This window comes from Helicoverpa armigera, chromosome 5 (genome assembly GCF_030705265.1).
Source record: "Helicoverpa armigera isolate CAAS_96S chromosome 5, ASM3070526v1, whole genome shotgun sequence".
NCBI lineage: Eukaryota > Metazoa > Arthropoda > Insecta > Lepidoptera > Noctuidae > Helicoverpa > Helicoverpa armigera.
Window position 1 is genome coordinate 8832873 of NC_087124.1, and position 20729 is coordinate 8853601.

A 20729-nucleotide genomic window follows, 5' to 3' on the forward strand; every position below is an offset into this window, starting at 1 on the left:
CAGCTTGAACTTTGATAACTTGAGAAGATATCACGTAAGGCGGCTATCAAAACTATTCATTGTTAAGGCATTCGTTAGTGAACTGTGCAATAGTTAACGTTACTTACTCTTAATTAATGGTTGAAAATGTTCAAAGTATTAAACAATGGACCAATCAGAATCAAAGCGGCAAATTATTTAAAAAATGATAGAAGAGAAAAAGGGTTTGTCACTACAAGAAGAGAGGTGGTGTCTTCAGCTGATGTTGTTATTATTGGTAAGTTCTTTTTAATTATTCTAAAACGTAAGGTGGACCTTTGGAGAGGCCATACACAAACCATAGCCAAGATTCTTTCGTCAGCAAATTAGGTATACTGCCCTGAATAATTTCTAGGCATAAATTACGAATAGTGAATTGAAAAGCTTTACAATAACTATGAATTTCTCAAGCTTTTTTTTAGCTCTTAGGTCTTAAAGGAACACAATTATTTTACATCATAAAATTGGTACATTAAAAATTTAATTGACCTTTAATTTTCTTCTTAACTCCTAGACAAAAAATTAAGAAAGTTTTGTATGAATTTCTTCTAAGGTGGAGGTATAGCGGGGTGCAACACACTTTACCAACTTACAAAAAGAGGGGTGAATGCTGTACTTTTGGAGAGAGCCAAGTTGACTAGTGGCACGACATGGCATACAGCTGGTAAAGTTCCTTACATATATATTTTAATTCTTTACATAAGGAATTCAGGTCCTCTATAGGTAATTAGGTACTCAACAGGTCCCTAAATAAAATCAGTTTTATTTTAATTAGTCTTACTAAAATACGTTAATTTGTGGATACGCATTACGTGTTTACGTGTGTGTGTGTGTGTACGTGTGTACAATTACAAAAAAAAAACCTTCTTTAGTTAATCACAATGAACGTTATCTTTCACAACAACGTTGTTTGTTTTCTCAATTAGGTACGTCATGTAATTATTGTTTTGATTTTTCGAAATATAATAAAACGAAGCCTGATAACGAGGTGTCATAAGCACCCAAACACTTGTAGAACTAATGGTATAGGTGTATTTTCGAAAATCCCAGTTACGAAAATAAATTTTACAGGATTGGTATGGTCTTTAAGACCATGCGATTTAGAAGTGAAATTATTGAGGGATTCGAGAAAGGTATACAGTTCCTTGGATGTGGAGTCTGGTCACCATGCAGGGTGGGTCAACAATGGTGGTATGTTCATATCACGGAGCAAGGTAAGGCCTAGACAAATAATTTGTAAAACATTATAAGTGAATATAGGGACATTGATCCTATCGTTGAACGAGTGTAGGTACCTATTGTAGATACGTTAACTAGAAAGTTATTTAGTTTATAATTTTAACTCGAGGAAATAATTCACTCTTTATAATATACCTACCAAATCATTTGTTACCAAGTCCCTATCTAGACGGCAAGCTTACCTACATTAATTTTCCCTTAGGTCCGAACACAAGAATACATGAGGCTACATACGTTAGGTAAAGCCATGGGTATTCCAAGCCAAGTTCTGGATCCACAAGAAGCACAAAAGAAGTTCCCATTGCTTGACCCGTCAGTATTTGAAATGGCTTTGTTTGCTCCCGAAGATGGCACCATAGACCCTTCTATGGTCTGCAATGCTCTTATCAAAGTCGCTACTAAACATGGAGGAAAAGTAAGTGGACGATATATTTACATTTTAGCTGCATGATGCTTTATTAAAATGTCGGAATTTCTGGTTATAGTAATTTGCAGTATTTACAACTTTTCAAAGTTTCATTTGGAGGACCTAAAAAATTCTGTCTTAACATGGTTGAAAGAATCGATCTCACGATTTTGTAGCATCCCTTCCTAATTTGAGGAGTAACATTTACTTGATTCCTTTCATAGGTGTACGAACAATGTCCAGTTCTGGACATACATTACCAACACAATCCTCTCGGCAACAAGGAAGTGACTGCGGTGCACACAGATAGAGGAGTTATTAAGACGAAATGCGTTGTTAACTGTGGAGGTATGTATATAATAACATGCGTAGATGTATTCCATTAGGATTGCTAGTTTGTTAGAATTACACTAATATTATAAAGGCGAAACTTTGTGTATGATTGTGGTTTCTTCAAGCCCAAGCGGCTCAATATAGCTTATACATCAGAATATCTAGAGGATGCGAAAAGTAGATCCTTCAAGAAGCGGATGGAAACTAGTAGGTATATTTATACTTATAGATGTCGAGTTTTTCAGTTGAAAATACCCAGTTTTGTTCAAGGTATGTTATACTAAAAGTTATGAAATGCTAATTTATCTTTCCATTCATATAGGAGCGTGGGGCCCCCGCATAGCCAGATTTGCAAGCGTGCCAAATCTGCCACTGGTACCGTTCAAGCACGCGTACGTCGTATGTGACGCGACGCCCGAAGTGCGAGGCTGCCCCAACATCCGCGACCATGACGTGGACTTGTATATCAAGGTGCAGGGAGAGTCCTGCCAAGTTGGAGGCTATGAGAACAACCCACATATGCTGAATCAGGTATTTGAGAAATAAGTGTTAGAATATTTGTAGATCATGGGGCTAGAGTCAATATTAGTTAAAACCGCTACTATCTGGATATATTACTCAGAAAAATATGCCATAAAGTACATAGGTCCAAGGATGGCACCTTGGGGCACCCCACCGTCTAAAAGTAAAACAAGTTAAATCAGTTAGTAATCTTTCGATGTTAATATTCTAATGCAATCTATTTAAAAGTAGAGAGTAGGTACAGTCAACTTCATGTCAGTGGTACTAGTTTTATAGGAAAATCGTACTTATTACTATTGAGTTAAGGTGCATGACAGTTACCACTGATGTGCGGTCTACCGTACCCTTATCACAAACTCCTTTTCGTCATCAGATACCAGACCACCTTCAGTTCCACCTATATGAGCTAGATTGGGACGTGTTCGGTATCCACATGGCTAGTGCCACGACATTATGTCCTAAGTTACGTACGACGGGCATCAAGAGTACTGTGTGCGGTCCTGAATCCTTCACTCCTGATCATAAGCCTTTGCTTGGAGAAGATCCTCATGTGTTCGGTAAGTGTTTTTGACGTGACAACGTCTTATAAATCGATGGAGCCGGCTGCACGCACGAAAAAACATGACTCATGCGGCGTTACCTCGCTCTGAGGCGTTACCTCGCTCTGAGGCGTTCCGTTTATAGGCTTGAAGTGCAAGCGAGAGCACGCAGCGAGCGACAAAGAGGCACAATCGGCAGCTACTCACGTTGTCACGTTCAACTATCGTCAGTAAAACGACTTTACAGACAATGGTTTTTGTTTACGTTACTTTTATGTGTTAGACTAGGTAGTACTAGGACCGGGTAACTGGGTTGAGGAGGTCAGATAGGCAGTCGCTTCTTGTAAAGCACTGGTACTCAGCTGAATGAATCCGGTTAGACTGGAAGCCGACCCCAACATAGTTGGGAAAAGGCTCGGAGGATGATGACTTTTATGTGGTACCTAGACTCCATAGTGGACGATCGAATTGATAAAGGTTTTATGAGCACGGAGGTCGTGTGTTTGTTAAGGTATTCTCTACGTGAGAAGAAATGATTTAGGAGCAAGGATTAATGCGTTACTTAGTGATGAGAGAAAAATCTAATCTCTTTGATAAGACCACGCAAAATACAAAAGCATTAAAAAAATATGTTAATAAAAAGTAGTGAAAAGTCTTTGCAATATACCTACCTTATTTACGAGATCATTAATTTAATAAATCTAAACAAAATATAGGTCAGCTGGTCAACGTACTTAGATACACTTGTGCTTTGCGTACGTCATATTACGGCCTTATCACTGATCTGACGCAACTTATTAAATCAATTTATGCGACAGCCAACACGTTTTAAGTAACTAAGTAGGTACATATAATTTCATTCAATAAAATGAAAGTGTATCTTAATTTCGGAGAAGCCAATTTGATCCTTATCTATGGTTAGAAATGAAGGATATCTTTGTTCTTTCATTGGCTATCTAAAACTGCATCTTAAGGGCGCATCTACACGGTGCAAATAGCTTGCGCATGTTGAGGCATATGCATTTTAAAAACGTGCGGACCAGCGACTCTCCGCGGGCTCTTGTCAATTGCGCATGTTAACTTGCTCCAGCTACATGCACCGTGTAGACGCACCCTAAGTAACGCCAAAAGAAGAACATGGTATATCAGAATACTTTATGCAGGTTTATACCACAACTGCGGCTACAACTCAGCTGGTATGATGTTTTCCGCTGGATGCGCTATACAAATGGCCGAATGGATCGTCACTGGAAGGTATGTATATCACTAAGCCATACCGTGACTTAGTCATCCAAGCTATTCTATTCTTATAGATTTAATCTAGTTTCTATCAATATTTCACAGAAGCTTTTCACCTAACAGTCACTAATTTCTAGCTCTCGAAAGTTTGTCAGCTTTCCGTGCGCAACTTTGCGCTGTATTTCTCTTACTCATATTAAAATCTGGGTCATTATTTTAGCACGCTTTAAAATAGCTTCCGATTATACATAAAATGCTTCAAAAGATTAGCCAGTCAGCAAGGTTATCATATAGTGCACTGAACTCCCGCAATATCAGAAGCTTTTCGATATTTTTGCTATTCAGGAAATTACTTGTTTAGCACTTTTTTCTTTGGTATCTGCTAAACTGCTTTCCTGTCTTGGAAACACTATACAGGCTGGTTCAAGTTAAAGCTATCCAAAAGGCCTATTATGAACAATCCTTATTGATTTCTATAGTCTGGTAATTTTCTTATGATATAATTACATATATTAAATTTCTTTACACTTGTGTGAATAGTTATTATCGTTAACAAGCCATAATAAGACATTAGTAATTTCTCCCCGTCAAAACAAGTTCAAAGTGCCCATAGTCATTTATTTATTTTTGTAAACAACTAGTGTTCTTCAATATAAAGAACCACTTCTCTATACTGTGGTTAACTGCTTATATGACCTCTTTAGAAATATTTATATTGAAATGAAACAAATAACGCCAAGTTTATCACTGTTATCGCTTTTGCACAAGTTTCTGTTGTTATAGTTTTATTAATTTGTTGTTAAGGCTGTTTGATAAACGATAAGCGATTTGTTATTGTTTATAGTTAGGTAGTAATGACTTAGCGTAATATGTTGTACCATCCGATGACATAATTTTGTAAATAAGTTCATCATATTACTAAGGAAAACTATGCACAATAATATCGGTGAAGTTAGGTAAAGCACTAAAGAAAAGTTTGTATTATCTAAAGACCTGTTTCAAAAAAAATAGTGTTGGTAGGTCACTATGAGGTCCTATATAAGAATTAAAACAAGGCCATTATTCCAAAAAGTATTTATGAACAATCTTAAGATCGCCATCGCTCTTGCTTTTTGGTCTTCTACCAAAGCCCTCTTTTAATGCGACCTTCTTCACTAATATAAACTATATGTGAATAAAACATCCCCAGACCCCACTACAACATGTTCACATTCGACATCCGTCGCTTCACCCCCGGACAAATATCCCGGCCACATTGGATGCGCGAAACCAGTCACGAAGCTTATGTACGAAACTACAACATAGTGTTCCCGAACGATGAACATTTAGCGGGAAGGGATGCCAGCCATGATGCTATACACCAAGAATTAGTAGAAGATGGTGCTGTGATGCAGGCCAGGGCTGGTTGGGAACGACCTGCGTTCTTCTTGCCGGGAGAAAAGGTTGGTTATGTTGCCTATGGTGGCTTGCCGTATGTAACTTTGGTATAGCTAAGGCTGTGTACGAGAAGAAACTAGTAGCCGTCGTCTATCTACCAGCGCTAATCGGCACTGGTCCATTCTGGTAACAGCAACGTGAAGCAAACGCCTGTTATCAGAATCGACCATTATCGATAAGCGCTGACAGATCGAGACCGGCTACCATTTTTTTTACTTCATACGGCCTAATATACGAAGATGTTTAGAAATCTATATATACAATATTATAAGTATGAATAGTTTTTACAATCTACAGTGTTTTGTTTCTTTGTAGATCAGAGTACAGCAGTATGACTGGGGTGGCGCTCACAAAGATTATCCGAGGAACTTGGATCAACGCTACGAGGAAATTCTTAAAGGAGACCACACGTTTGGCTTCTCTAAACACCACGATATTGTGAGTAAGAAATAAGGATGCAACATACATGTATTGCTTCTTTTATTCACTCTCTTTTATTGCTGTGATAATTATACCTCTTTCGAGATTCTCTCGAACAATTTTTGAATCAGAAATGTTTATAGTGTCTTGTACAAAGGCACAGCATATTGCATTCATGTGCTAACTTTTTTTGATACTTAAATATTCGTTTTTAGGGTTCCGTAGCCAAAATGGCAAAAACGGAACCCTTATAGTTTCGTCATGTCCGTCTGTCCGTCTGTCCGTCTGTCCGTCTGTCACAGCCGATTTACTCGGAAACTATAAGTACTACAGTGATGAAATTTGATGGGAATATGTGTTGTATGAACCGCTACAAAAATATGACACTAAATAGTAAAAAAAAGAATTGGGGGTGGGGCCCCCCATACATGTAACTGAGGGATGAAATTTTTTTTTTCGATGTACATACCCGTGTGGGGTATCAATGGAAAGGTCTTTTAAAATGATATAAAGTTTTCTAAAAAACATTTTTCTTAAAGTGAACGGTTTTTGAGATATCAGCTCTCAAAGTCGTAAAAAGTATGTCCCCCCCCCTCTATTTTTATAACTACGGGGTATAAAATTCTAAAAAAAATAGAGGTGATGCATGCTAATTAACTCTTTCAACGATTTTTGGTTTGATCAAAGTATCTCTTATAGTTTTTGAGATAGGTTGATTTAACTGTAATTTACGGAACCCTTCGTGCACGAGTCCGACTCGCACTTGGCCGGTTTTTAGACTAAGAATCTCTTATAGGCCCAAGATTCTACAATAGTCCTTACGCGAAATTTTCAGCGAACTTTTTTAAACATGGTCCATACCATGTATTTTCTTTCGTTCTATATGGTACATAATCAATTATAAATTTTGCCATCAGATCGGTCAAGAAGCTCTGAGTTGCCGCTACGCAGCCGCTCTATTCAACATGTCGTATTACGGCAAGTTCTACTTGACCGGGCCGGACGCACAACGCACTGCCGAGCTGGCGTTCACTGCTGAGCTCGCAAATAGAATCGATAATAGGTTTGTATTTAATTATATTCTGACCATACAGAGATACGAATTATTATATTTCTTAGGTCTTTAGCGAAATATTTATTTTACAAAATTGAAAGAGTTATGCTCAGTATTTCCTTACGCGATTGGAAGAGAAGAAAAAGAAAAATACCACGGTTAGGGCCGTCGTTAGGGTTATTAGGAGCGGAAATGTGAGATGGGTAGGACATACCTATTGCACGATTGAGTACCTATATTTTTAACAAAAATCCCGCATCACGTTAAGGTATATTTAGTTGTTTTTTACAGTTTCTATCCTCTTACCATTAAGAAACTCGAACATTTTTTTTCGCTGTTCCTAAATGGATCTTGGTGATCCGATGAGGTGAATCACTATGTATTTTGCAAATAAGGGATCAATCATAATGTGTCCACAGAGTGGTGTACTCACTAATGTTGAACGACAAGGGCGGAGTTGAAGCAGACGTGACGGTGAACATCCTCGATGGTGGAACCGGACAGTGGCACGAACCAATCTTTAAGGTATGTCTTACGTGCCTGCCGGGGCTGCGGGATTGTTTGAAAGAGTTACCGCGGCCCTGGTATATAAAAGGCTTACGAAGGAACAAGATGGGTTTTAGTCAGTAAGAATCTGACACTCCCTCATGCTGCTAACCCACGGAGGAGTCATTTGAAAGATATGTCTTACGTTAAACCTTTTTTAGGGTTCCGTAAAACGGGGCCCTATTGTTTTCGCTCCTCTGTCCGTCCGTCCGTCCGTCCACCTGTCACCAGGCTGTATCTCATTAACCGTGATAGTTAGAGAGCTGAAATTTTCACAGATGATGCATTTCTGTAGCCGCTATAACAACAAATACTGAAAACTAGAATAAAATAAATATTTTGGATTTTTTTTGCTAATTTTTGCTCTGGTACGGATCCCTTCGTGAGCGAGTCCGACTCGCACTTGGCCGGTTTTTTATGTTTTCGGTAGTCAGGGTTAAATCGTCTTTAGATTTTTATTTAGACCTTTCATTTTGATGTTGTTAATTTTTTTAACAAAGGTATATACTTCTTTAATTTTCACTTTTTAATTTGTTTTAAAATGAATAATGTTTAACCCACAGGGTCGCGGCTACTACATAGTGACGAGCGGGTTCAGCGCCAACCACACTCTTGCTCACCTCCGGCGCATCATACAGACGCACAAACTTAGGGCCACTATTACTGACGTCAGTAAACAGCTGGCAATTCTTAGTGTACAAGGACCTGACAGGTAAGGAGTAGACCTCCGTATTTTTTACCAGTTCTCTTAAGGTACATACTTCAGACACCTAGATAGAAAAATGATTACAATGTTTCGCCCATAAAAGTGTGACTATAAACGGGAAGGTGGTTTTATGAAGTGAAATAGCGGGGAATTCATGAATTATATGATATTTCCCACTGTCTTTTTTGGTTTGAAAGCAAGTTTGTTCTTTTTTACACGCTTTTTATTAGCTTCACCTGTATGTTTGTATGTTTGTAGGTTTGTATGTTTGTATGTTTGTTTGTAACCGACTTCTTTTGGCGCGATTTTGACCCACTTTAAACAGCCAGATTTCGTTCAAACTTTGTAGATTTATTGAGGACCGATGACAATACACTAATTTGATAAAATTATTCCATTTTAACCGACTTCCCAAAAAGGAGGAGGTTACACATACACATCGATTACTCCGAGGTTTATAGACCGATTTACGTGATTCTTTTTTTGTTCGACTTGGAATAGCTGCCAGTTGGTCCCATAGTCATCAGGTCAGGATCTGATGATGGAAACCCTGAGAAATCGAGGGCAACCTTCAAAAGTTGTAGGCATACATAGGGTAAAAACTTGACACTCAGGTGTACGCCTAAAAGCACTATTCAACTGTGAAGATTTGGAGCTGACCTGATGATGGAGACCAGAGAGGGTCGATTGAACTCGACAACTGAATATGTAAACTACCTCGTGTTTGGGCTTAAATTATTTGTATTGATAAGACCTTTGCAACAGTGAAGGTTTGGAGCTGACCTGATGATGGAGACCAGAGAAAGTCGAGGGATCTCGACAACTGAATATGTAAACTACCTCGTGTTTGGGCTTAAATTATTCGTATTGACAAGACCTATGCAACAGTGAAGGTTTGGAGCTGACCTGATGATGGAGACCAGAGAAAGTCGAGGGAACTCGACAACTGAATATGTAAAATACCTCGTTTGGACTTATATTCTTTGTATTCATGAGAACTTCCCACTTGTATGGATAGTGACAACTATACGTATCACTGAAAAGCTTTAAATAAATAACCTTTTTACAAAAAAATTAAACCGACTTCCCAAAACACTAAAAAGCAAAAAATAAAACTAATTGTAGGTGCATCGGCCTAGAAGTCGGTGGCAAAATTAACTTAGTAACATCCCTTAGACACCGACTTCTAGGCTTTTCAATTTGCAAAATATGATTTTTGATAATTTATATAATTTTCATCTATAGTCGATAAGGTAAGAAAATTAATTAAAATTTTCTAGAATTTTTCTCTACAGTCGATAATTATCTTTAGCCGTTTTCTCTAATATTGTCAATTGTTTGTATACTAAAGAGAATTTTAATTCTACAAAACAAATAATAGTTTTAAAACAAACTAAAAAGTAGTAAAATGATTACAATGTTTCGCCCATAAAAGTGTGACTATAAACGGGAAGGTGGTTTTATGAAGTGAAATAGCGGGGAATTCATGAATTATATGATATTTCCCACTGTCTTTTTTGGTTTGAAAGCAAGTTTGTTCTTTTTTTGTTTTTTATTAAGAATTGGATGAAAGTATCCTTCTTATTTTTGGGTCTATGGGAGTCAATACAGGGTCATGTCCTATACCTACTATAGAATCTATAGGATGGAATCAGACCCATCATGACCCTTGGGACTCCCACACACTAAAGTATCACATTAATTACTGATATTAATGAATCAGACGGTGTATTATTATGGCAACATTATTATCTAATTCAATAATAATAACATTGTGCAACATTTCATAATACACATTGCAAATTACACAGCGTTTAATGTGAACGTGTGACGACGAAAGGTCGCAAGATCGAATAAAGTGCAATAGGTAATAGATCTCATGACAAAGTTGTAATCACAAACACTATTGCAATTAGTGAGAAAGGTTAAGGGAAATATACATACATATATGTAGGGCGCTCGGTCATCGATGACTGGTGTGATTTCGTATGACGAATAAAATCTTGCAATATTTAATTCGGAACTTCTATGCATATATAATTAAAAGTCGTCGATAGTAGTCCCATCATATTTATTACCTACTTTTGAGATATTCCATACTTGACCCCTGACTGAAATAATGGAAGACTTGATTCTTGTTTTTTTTTTTTTGATAGATTTAGGTATTATAGGCGTCTCTCCCTAGACATATTAGCTTGTTCTGCTCATTACTTAATCCGGACTCGAATTTTATTTCTAATTCAAATATTTTTTTCTTGCAGCCAACGTATCCTCCAACGCTACACAGACGCAGGTCTTTCAAACGACGCGTTCCCCGTAAACACGCACCGTAGCATCAACGTAACAACAGCCTTGAACACTCCCGAAGAAAAAAAATTCAGATGTCGGGCGCTCCGGGTGACCTGGTCCGGGGAACTAGGCTGGGAACTCCATGTACCGTCCGCCCATGCTATACCTGTGTACAGGACTCTGAGCCGCGCTAAGGGACTTAAGAATGCTGGTTGGAGAGCTTTGACTTCGTTGAGTGCTGAAAAAGGTAGAGTAAACGTTATTTTGAAAGTTCCATGCGACAAAAGAAAGTCCCTTTAAGCTTTTTTGTCCTGGATATAGTAATTATAATATAGTTTTTTTTTGTCCCGAAAACCTCTCTAGAAAAGAAATTTCAAGTACCTAAAATGGGATAAATTGTTCGAATTCCAGGTTATCACTTATGGAACGCTGATTTGAGATCCGATGATAACCCGATTGAAGCTGGCTTGGGTTTCACTTGCAGAAAAGACGGCAATTTCATTGGCAATGAACACGTCACTAGAGCGAAAACGAACGGAGTCACCAAGAAATATGCTTTTTTCACACTCTATGACAAGGTTCGTGATCGTGATAGTGCTATTGATACGAGGATAAAGTATATTGAATCTTAGTGTAATTGATTTTGCCTTATTAGTATTGTGTATCAAAACTAAAAATTATTATATTGCATTCTAATCATTCCTAATATCTCTTTATCACCACACCAAGTAACGCTAAAGTCAACGTACAGAATAAGACTCCTTCAATAGAAAGATTTACTATTCTGTTTCAGGTTGCTCTCTTTGGCCAAGAAGCCATATTCAGAAATGGAGTACCAGTAGGCTATCTTAGGAGAGGAGACTACGCGTTCTTCCTAGACAAACCAATTGGTGTCGGCTATGTGACCAATAAAGGCTTGCCAGTGACCAGAGCCTTCTTGAAAGATGGCAAGTATGAGATCGAAGTTATGGGGAAAAAGCACAAAGCGAAGCTACACATTAGATCTCCATTCGACCCTAATGGACAAAGGTTGCTGGGCCATTATGGAGCTCGAGGCATGGATGAGAACACTCATGAGCCCCATGCTGGACAAAACGAAAGGGCAGGCGGCAGTGAATGATTGTTTAGTAAAATATTTGTTGTGATCTCAATAAAAACATTTAAACGCGACTTGTTTATTTTCTTATCATTAAAACCGATAAATCAATAGAAAAGTACAGCTTCAAACTGAAACAACAAAATGTACAAAGTACCTAATACTTAAACGTACTTTGCAATGCATTTGGTGTCGTGGAGTCATCGAGATGATTTTTGAAGGTAGAGTCATGGTAAGAATCCACATACCATTGTTGTTATCGATGCGGTGAACGCTAAGGCCACGTTCACACGGCGACTATTCGATTCGATTTTTTCACGTATACGGTTTACCGTATATTTTTAAGTTTTCATGTATATTCTGTTGTCACTACTTTATTCGATAAAATCTCGTATACGGTGTACGGGAAAATAATCGCCATGTGAACGTGGTCTAAGGGATCCTTTGTCTTTGTGCACGTACCGATGGCATTCTACACATTACTACTCAAGCATCATGGTTGTCTTTGCTGTTGTAACTGAGCCACGAGCCCCCGATTAGTTAATCATAGTCTGTGGCACAGGCTGTAAATCTTTATCTGTGGTAATCGTAATGTCAATGTCAAACTCAATAAGTTAGGTTATGTTATTGTGTTGTAAATAAAAACACGGTAATATTCAGTAATATTTTTCGTTTATAAAGCTCAATAAAGTTTCGATCACCGTTATAATGTCTGTCACATTACATACTGATGTAGGTGATATAAAGATTGAATTATATTGTGAACAGTGTCCGAAGGCCTGTGAGAATTTCCTAGCATTATGTGCTAGTGATTATTATAACGGGTGCTTGTTTCATCGAAATATTAAGGTAATTAAGCAAGTTCAGTTATAATAGCATGCAGAATCATATCGTGTGAATTTCTGGTATAAATAATTTGTTTGTTGCTCACAGGGTTTCATAGTCCAGACGGGAGACCCAACAGGTACAGGAAAAGGTGGAACATCAATTTGGGGACGAAAGTTTGAAGACGAATTCAAAGAAGAATTGAAGGTTCCTAACATTCCATGTACTTCTTGCAATTTTTTTCCATTACCTGATAATGTTGTGTTAACTTTTTAAATATTATTTTCAGCATAATCAAAGAGGCATGGTGAGCATGGCCAACAATGGTCCCAATTCAAATGGCAGTCAATTCTTCTTCACCTATGGAGAGCAACCACATTTAGATTTGAAATATACTTTATTCGGGAAGTAAGTATGATAGCCAGTACCAGTTTTATACTCGTTGATATCTCAATAATATAGTAAATTATAATGTTGCTTTTTTCTTTCAGAATAATTGATGGATTTGAAGCACTTGATGATTTAGAAAAAATGGCAGTCAACCCAAAAACTTACAGGCCACTCACAGAAGCAAAGATAACTTCAGTTACTATCCATGCGAACCCATTAGCTGGATAGTTATAACTCTAATAAAATAATATTAGCTAAAACAATGTCTTTTATTCTTTCATAATGCAAATACAGCGAGAGAATCTTTCAATTCAGGAATTTCTAATTTCATTTTCACCTCAAATAAAATGATCCAATTTTTTAATTCTTTTCAAATAAAAATAGCGAATAAGTATTGGACAACATTTATTGCAGATAAATATTTACATATTTCTATTTGCATAATGAGTTGTGTTTAGTATGTAAAAATTAAAATTATGTAATTCTCATGCATGTAGTTTGAATTATTATTGTAAAATTGTTGGTTTTGTGCAATACTGAATGAACCAGGTGAACTATTATCATGAATGCTAATTTTTAATTCTGAAAGCAAAGACCAAGAAAGTGTTTTAGTGTTTTTGAAAGTCTAATAGTTTTTACAATCATTTATAATACCTAACTACACTTTTAAGTACAGAATTCTTATATTTATTCATATTTTCTTAAATGCATGCATAATTATTTAATAGATTGCATAATCATGATAATATTCATCGGATGAAAATAAAATCAATTGTAATTAAAACTTAAAACAGTATATTACTTACTAATTAAACAGTTGTTTCATGTATGTTATTTATTACTAATTAATGTATATACAATTATGACTTCTGATAGGGACAGTATTTGTGCTATTTCTTTACCTTGTCACAGTATTAAAACAGGAATACTATACCAAATAAAAATACATAAACATAAAATAGGTACAGTTCACAATCTTTGGATAAATAAAAAGATTTTTGCCAATAGTACCATGGCAGTTTTTCAGACAGATTCAGCTCCTACAAACTTCAGATCTAACACCTAAAGTAACTTTATAATCTTTCCTAAACAGTAGAGTTTAAAAAGACATCTTTTAAGAAGTCTGTCACCCTACAACAATTCTGATCAATTTAGTGCTACTAACTGCACTACTAACCTTATGGGGACCTAAATGGTGGTTTTTAAAACACAAATATCTCGTGTCTGAATAACTAACTTAATATACATTAATAATACTCTATTAGATACAACAATAGCTATAACTTAACAATAACATAAAACTAAACATTAACATAATTTTTGGCTAATTTATTCCTCAATATGAGAAGGTGAAATGTATAACTTATTTTTAAAATGTTTAACTAATTCACAGGATTTAGACGTCACATAATTAACATACATCAGTGTAAAAGCCCCCACTTTATCCTCTACATTATTATTACATACCTATCTATTAAGTACTAAGCAAGTGAACAATAGATTACACTGCAGTGCCAAGGATTATTCTGACATAAGTTTGACAACAATTTCAAAATCTCAAGTTTCAAGGTCATAGAAGTTATCATCTAAATTGAATTCTGGATCTTCTTCTTTTTTAATTTCAGCTTCAGTCATCTTATCATCAAAATTTTCAGTAAAATGTGATTTAATATGAGCAACTAAATCAGCTTTCTTTTCAAATGTGGCACCACATTCTATGCAAGGCATATTCACAACCAGACATTCATGGGTTTGCTCATGTTTATCAAGTTTATCTTTCTTCGTGAACTTTTTATCACATTGGTTGCATGAAAAAGGTTTCATGCCTGAATGGAGAGCTGCATGGCGATCTAACTCTCTTTTTCGAGGGAACTTCTTGAAACAAATTTTGCATTGGAAGACCCTGGATCCTATATGTGCAATAGACACATGAGTTTTATAAGAATCTAAAGAACTAAACCTTTTAGGACACTGATGACACTTTATATTTTTAGGTCTGTTTTTATTTGCAGCAGCTTTTTGCTTTGAAGGGGAATGTTGGGCAGGCTTATTTGAGGCAGATGTATTTTTCTGTACCTTCATGAAACTGCTCTCACCTGATATATGATCTGGGACTCGAGGTAAATCATATTCAGTATTTGATGAATCTGGATGGAGTTGAGTAGGAGAGGTCATGAGGTTGCTAAAGGGATTCACATTCACAACCATGTCATGTGAGTCATGTTCATTGTCAAAATCATTTGTTTTGTTTGGGCTCATGGGGCCATGTCGCATTTCATGCTTGATAAGTTTATCTCTTCTACCAAATGTTAGAGGGCATTTCCTACAGGCAAAAGGCTTCATTCCTGAATGAACAAGCACATGGCGCTGTAAGTCTCCTTTTGCCACGAAACTCCTTGGACAGAGTGGGCACACATGAGGCTTATGTCCTGCATGAATACGAAGATGCTTACTAAGATTAGTGTTACGGGAGAAGCTTTTCAAACAATATTGACATTGGTATGGCCTAATCCCAGTGTGAACAATGGAGTGCTTTCGCAAGTCCGAGCGCCTCCCAAAACATTTATCACATTCTGGACAGTGGTAGGGTTTATCATTACCATGTACTTGCTTAGTATGCTGTACATATTGACTGCGCTCAGCAAAGACTAGACTACACTCAACACATCTATATGGTAAATTAGGATCATGGCAATTATGTTCATGCTCTTTACATTTTTCTTGAGAAACAAAAGCTTGATCACAGAACTGGCACATAAACACATTCTTGAAAAAAGATTCAGCCATTGGCTCTCCATCTGGAGTATTATTTCTTTCAACTACTTCTGGTTCCACAGGGTCCATATTTTCAGATTCCTCAGAGGAATCATAGTCAAGGCTGGGATCAACAACCATCACAACACTGTCTTCAACAATATAATCCTCAGGTTTTGGTTTTTGTCCATCTTGAGAATGAGATCCATAGTTGTAACTGCTGAGTTCTGAGGAGTTGGAATTGTCTAGCTCATTTACTCTTGTTGTTATCTGTCTCAACCTGGTTTCATTCTGAATGCACTGGAGTTTGAATTTTGAGCACTTATCGACTTTAAACAAGCATTTATAGCAGATTCTGTTGGGCATCCCATCATTAGGATCAATCTGAAATAACATGGTTTCGATCAATGAAGGCGTATATTTTAATAAAACAATTAAAAAACGGTAAGAAATGTGTGTTGTACTTACTTGCAACTCGAAACATTCAGCTAGTTTGGAGGTTAAAGAAACATTAGTTTCGTCGTCAGGCGCAGCTGCGAATATCGATGTCGAGAATGTACTTTTGTTCAGACACAGTCGACATAGCGTGTGGAAATTAGCGATAATGTAGGAATCTTCCATTTTGTGCACAGCTAGACATGGAATTATAGAAAAGCTTGAGATAACACATATGACAGGATATCGACTTTATATTGTTTTTGTTATTTTAAAATTCACTTTAGGAACACACTGATTATAAAAAAGTAAATGGGACTCAGAGGCTACGGTCGCGAGTCGTGACTACGCAACCGCTCGATCCGAAGGGGCAACTGGGGCGATGTCCGCCAGGGCTGCGCTAGCGGAATGTCTCGCGGTATTCGCACTACGATCCGTCATCCTACAGAATACGCTGTTATTCAACACTCCTCTCTTGGAATAATCAAATCGTATGTCGTTTTATACATTTGCACTTTGTAGCTTTTGTGATACCTCTCATTATCTTGCAAATAAAAATTCAAATTTGAAAATATTGTGGCTATAAAACCGCGCTTCTTTGGCGGAAATATGAAATGAAATTGTTTTCATACAGTCTTTGAAGACAAAATAAAATTCTGATTGGCCGTTATAGCAACGGTGGGTTTTTGCACCAATCACAGTAGTTTCAAATGTAACTTTTTAACAACGTAGATAGAACTGGTTTTAAACATTGCCAGTCTTAAAAAAGTTTTTAGTAAATTATGGAGGAATTAATGTAAGTAAATTAAAAGTTATTATTGTAAGCCTTTTGGCATTTATTTTGATTCATTTAATTATTGTTGTAAGTTTCAGTAGGGAACTGAACAATCTGTGACTAAATCCTCATTAATACAGGACTGCGACGCCTCATCAAAGGAAAGTCCTCGGTCGCAGCTCAAGAGTCGAGGGTGTCCCAACTGGCAGGCTACGTACAATTTACAGTTTCCACCATACCTAGGATGCAATATAAGTAAAGATTATTACACTGTATATTATATGCTAAAATAAATTATGCTAAAATGAATTTATACCTGTAGTGATAAATGATGTCAGAAATTTGTCCATACTCGTCTTGGGGTGGGGCTGGGCAAGTGAAGTCCTTGAACGCTGGAAATAAGAAAAATATGAATGACTTATAGAATATACCGACACAGGTCCTCTCTGTACGTACATATATGTACGTTACAACGTTTTTAATGTAGATGCGTAACTAATAGTATTTTTTGATTCGATTCTATTTTCTATACCTACCATTAGGGTTGCACTGTGGCACATTAGCAGGCCAGTCACAGCTGCTACTTTGTTCGTTGAAAACCAGACCCATAGGGCAGTCCTTAATAGTTGCTAAGCCTTCTTGGCACATGATAAATTTGCTGCAGTCGCCGTCGTTCATTGCGTAGTAGCCATATTGGTTTGGACATTTTTCAGTCGGCTTTGGACTCTCTGAAAGAAGTTTACGTACTATTTAAACTTTGTTTACTCATATTGGATTAACCTAATGTTTTCTTGTTGTCTTTGATCATAAGGAAATGAGGATTTTGAAGGATTCGTGTTAAAAATTCACTTACGTTCTGCAGCACCTGCTACGCATTGCACTTCCGAGGGATAAGCGCAAGGGTATTCGTAGTGTTTGGCAGCAGGGTTGAAGTGAAGACCGTCAGGGCAGGAGTATTTAATTGCTCTGTCTCCCTAAAACATAAGAACTTAGGTGAGAAACATGTCTACACTGAGCAAAAAAATTTAAAAGGTAGGTACATTTATTAAATATTGCTTTTAATAAAATACCTTGCATTCAATATAGGTGTCGCATTCATTTTGAACGGAGTAGAATCCATTCCCATCTTTACATTGGAAATCAATTTTCAAGTTTCCAGTTGGTCTCGTTACAGCAGGGTAAGGATTTTCAGTGACAACGACTGCTGGGTGTGTGGCTGGTGGGTAGGGTGCTGATGAATATCTAGGATGTGCTGATGAAGATCTAGGATATGAGGGAGTTGTATAATAATCAGGTGAAATTGAGGGCTGGGGGTGCCGACCAAAAGCTGGCTCCCGAATCGGTTTTGGTTTTGGAAGAAGTGGCGGTAAAGCTACCAGCGGAGCAGAAGGCGCTGGAGCAACTGGAGCTGCGATGGTTGGTTGGCGGGATATAACTGGCTTAGGTTGCGGTCTTGGGGGTGGTTGTGGAATGGGCAGTGGCATCGCCTGAACAGGAGCCGGAACGGGAATAACTTGCGGTTCCCTCTCAGGAACTAGGACGGGCTCTGGTTGTACAACCGGTATAGGTTGCGGAACGGGCTCGGGCTGTGCAGAAATTACAGGCTCATATTGTACAACGGGTGCGGGTTCAGGTTGCGGAGCAGGTTCGGGTTGTGGGAGAGGTTCAGGTTGAGGGGCAGGTTCAGGGACGGGTTCTGGCTGCAAGACGGGTTCAGGTTGTTGAACAGGTTCAGGTTGCGGGATAGGTTGAGGTTGTACAACGGGTTGAGGTTGTACGACGGGTCTAGGTTGTAGGACATATTGAGGTTGCTGTACTGACTCTGGCTGTTCAGCTTGAGGGGCGGGTTCGGGCAGTAGAACGGGTTCAGTTTGTGGGGCGGGTTCAGGCAGTTGAATAGGTTCTGGTTGTGGGGCGGGTTCAGGCAGTTGAATTGGTTCAGGTTGTGGGTCGCGTTCGGGCATTAGAACGGGTTCAGGTTGTGGAGCGGGTTCAAGCACTTGAACGGGTTCAGGTTGTGGGGCGGGTTCAGGCACTTGAACGGGTTCAGGTTGTGGGGCGGGTTCAGGCACTTGAACGAGTTCAGGTTGTGAGACTGGCTCGGGTTGTGGGACTGGCTGGGGCTGCGGCTCAGGCTCAGGTTGTGGGGCGGGTGCGGGCTGTGGCTGAATCACGGGTTCAGACTCCACCACTGAAGCGGGTTCGGGAACAGCAACAGGAGCTGTTTGTGTAGGTGGCGGTACAGGCCTGATTGGACGCGGAGGGAGAAGGGGCCGGTATCCAGGCGTGTATAGAGGAGGTCGTGGACGGTAAACTGGAGCATAGTACGGAGGTACGGAGGCGGCAGGCGCAGGAACTGCAGGTTCTGATACTGTGGGGGCTACAGGTGCAACAGGCGCAGGGGCTATGGGCGCCACGGGGGCAGGGGCTGCAGTGACCACAGGTGCCGGGGCAGCAGGTACTGCAGGGGCAGGAGCCACGTGTTGCAGGACGGGTCTCATCGGTAACAGTAATGGCCGACTTCCATAAATCGGTTGGGGCCTCTGGTCTCGAACGTTCGATGTTCCATAGTACTGGTAGCCTCTGTTCACCTGGCCGAAAGTCACTGCAAGGTGAAAAATAGTTTACAAATCTACTAGTAAGCAAAATAGATAAGGTAATAAATGTTTAAAAATAGCAAAGTTGATGTCTTCACTCACCAGCGACTACCAGAGGCAGTATTAGAATTATTTTGGTCCCTAACATGTTGGTGATTTGTCACAAGGTGCTGACAACGTGACAGTGCGCACCTCACTGTGACTGGGCCATGTCTCTTTTGTTTATAAATAAGACATTTTATCATAACAGTAAATAAAATTATTTGTATTTAATCTATTTTAAATATAATGTGGTATTGGGTAAATGTTTTTTAATGATGCCTACAATTGAATTTGTGGTTTATGCTCTGAGCTATGTGGCGTCTATACCTTAAATAAGTGACGAAAAGTCGTTGAACAGGTATTTTTGCCACTTTAATTTAGTTAATTAGAACTCTTTAAACGGTTACTATGGGGCATGACCGTCAAACTGTTTCCGACCTATCTACAGTTAGCAGAATGGTCGAGCAATAAATACCTTTTCTATATACATATTTGTAATTTAAAAATATATGTCCATATTGTATGACCGACCCCAACATTGTTAGGAAAAAGGCTCGGAGGATGATGACGATGATTTCCATATTGTGTGGGTAGGTACTAGGTATTATATATTTACGATTATTACGACAGCCTTTTTGATTTATTGCTTATCCTGCTGCTAACCTTAATCGATTTATTTTTACTATAAATAATAGAAAAAGAAAAAACTAAGGCCGGGAAATAAATGCATGAAGCATGACTCGTGGCTACTTAGTAGTTATGTAGGTTTAATCCAGTTCACATGTTCTGTTCAGGTCGAACTTTCATTTACAGAAGAATTGAAAAAGGTGCTTCAGTAACTTTGCTGTGTTTGCTGGTATTTGAACATATTTGACAGTTGTTATGGGTAGTTCGCCTGGAAACCGACCCCAACGTAGTTCAGAAAAACTAGATCAACTAACTTTGCTGTGTGTTGCGGTGCTTACTTCAATGTATCTGTCTATTTGGAATCCTCCATTATTTTTCTGAGACGGATCTAGCCCTTAAAATAGTTTGTGTCCAACTAAATCCATCCGATAGAGCTAAAA

The 20729-nt window shown here is 38.2% G+C and overlaps 4 protein-coding genes across 4 annotated transcripts; 2 read left to right on the forward strand and 2 right to left on the reverse strand.

The window, feature by feature from the left end:
• The first annotated feature begins 2 nt into the window (after positions 1–2).
• LOC110382187 (sarcosine dehydrogenase, mitochondrial) lies at positions 3–11918 on the forward strand. The gene is made up of 16 exons (XM_021342695.3): positions 3–256; positions 572–682; positions 1090–1232; positions 1460–1672; positions 1888–2011; positions 2319–2527; positions 2892–3075; positions 4221–4311; positions 5486–5738; positions 6049–6171; positions 7071–7216; positions 7627–7732; positions 8317–8465; positions 10721–10995; positions 11160–11326; positions 11542–11918. Exons 1-16 carry the CDS (start codon positions 127–129, stop codon positions 11866–11868), a joined length of 2751 nt encoding a protein of 916 aa, XP_021198370.3. The 5' UTR covers positions 3–126; the 3' UTR covers positions 11869–11918.
• Positions 11919–12458: 540 nt separating this feature from the next.
• Positions 12459–13322, forward strand: LOC110382188 (peptidyl-prolyl cis-trans isomerase-like 3). Its single transcript, XM_049842533.2, has 4 exons — positions 12459–12693; positions 12778–12876; positions 12959–13077; positions 13161–13322. Exons 1-4 carry the CDS (start codon positions 12553–12555, stop codon positions 13285–13287), a joined length of 486 nt encoding a protein of 161 aa, XP_049698490.1. The 5' UTR covers positions 12459–12552; the 3' UTR covers positions 13288–13322.
• Positions 13323–13447: 125 nt separating this feature from the next.
• LOC110382191 (zinc finger protein 497) lies at positions 13448–16866 on the reverse strand. Its single transcript, XM_021342698.3, has 2 exons — positions 16282–16866; positions 13448–16197 (listed from the first exon to the last, which is right to left on the reverse strand). The coding sequence occupies exons 1-2, from the start codon at positions 16432–16434 to the stop codon at positions 14617–14619; spliced, it is 1734 nt and encodes a 577-aa protein (XP_021198373.1). The 5' UTR covers positions 16435–16866; the 3' UTR covers positions 13448–14616.
• Positions 16867–17060: 194 nt separating this feature from the next.
• On the reverse strand, positions 17061–19853 carry LOC110382190 (uncharacterized). The gene is made up of 6 exons (XM_021342697.3): positions 19723–19853; positions 18094–19628; positions 17877–17997; positions 17560–17751; positions 17340–17415; positions 17061–17262 (listed from the first exon to the last, which is right to left on the reverse strand). The coding sequence occupies exons 1-6, from the start codon at positions 19766–19768 to the stop codon at positions 17118–17120; spliced, it is 2115 nt and encodes a 704-aa protein (XP_021198372.3). The 5' UTR covers positions 19769–19853; the 3' UTR covers positions 17061–17117.
• Between the last annotated feature and the right edge of the window lie 876 nt (positions 19854–20729).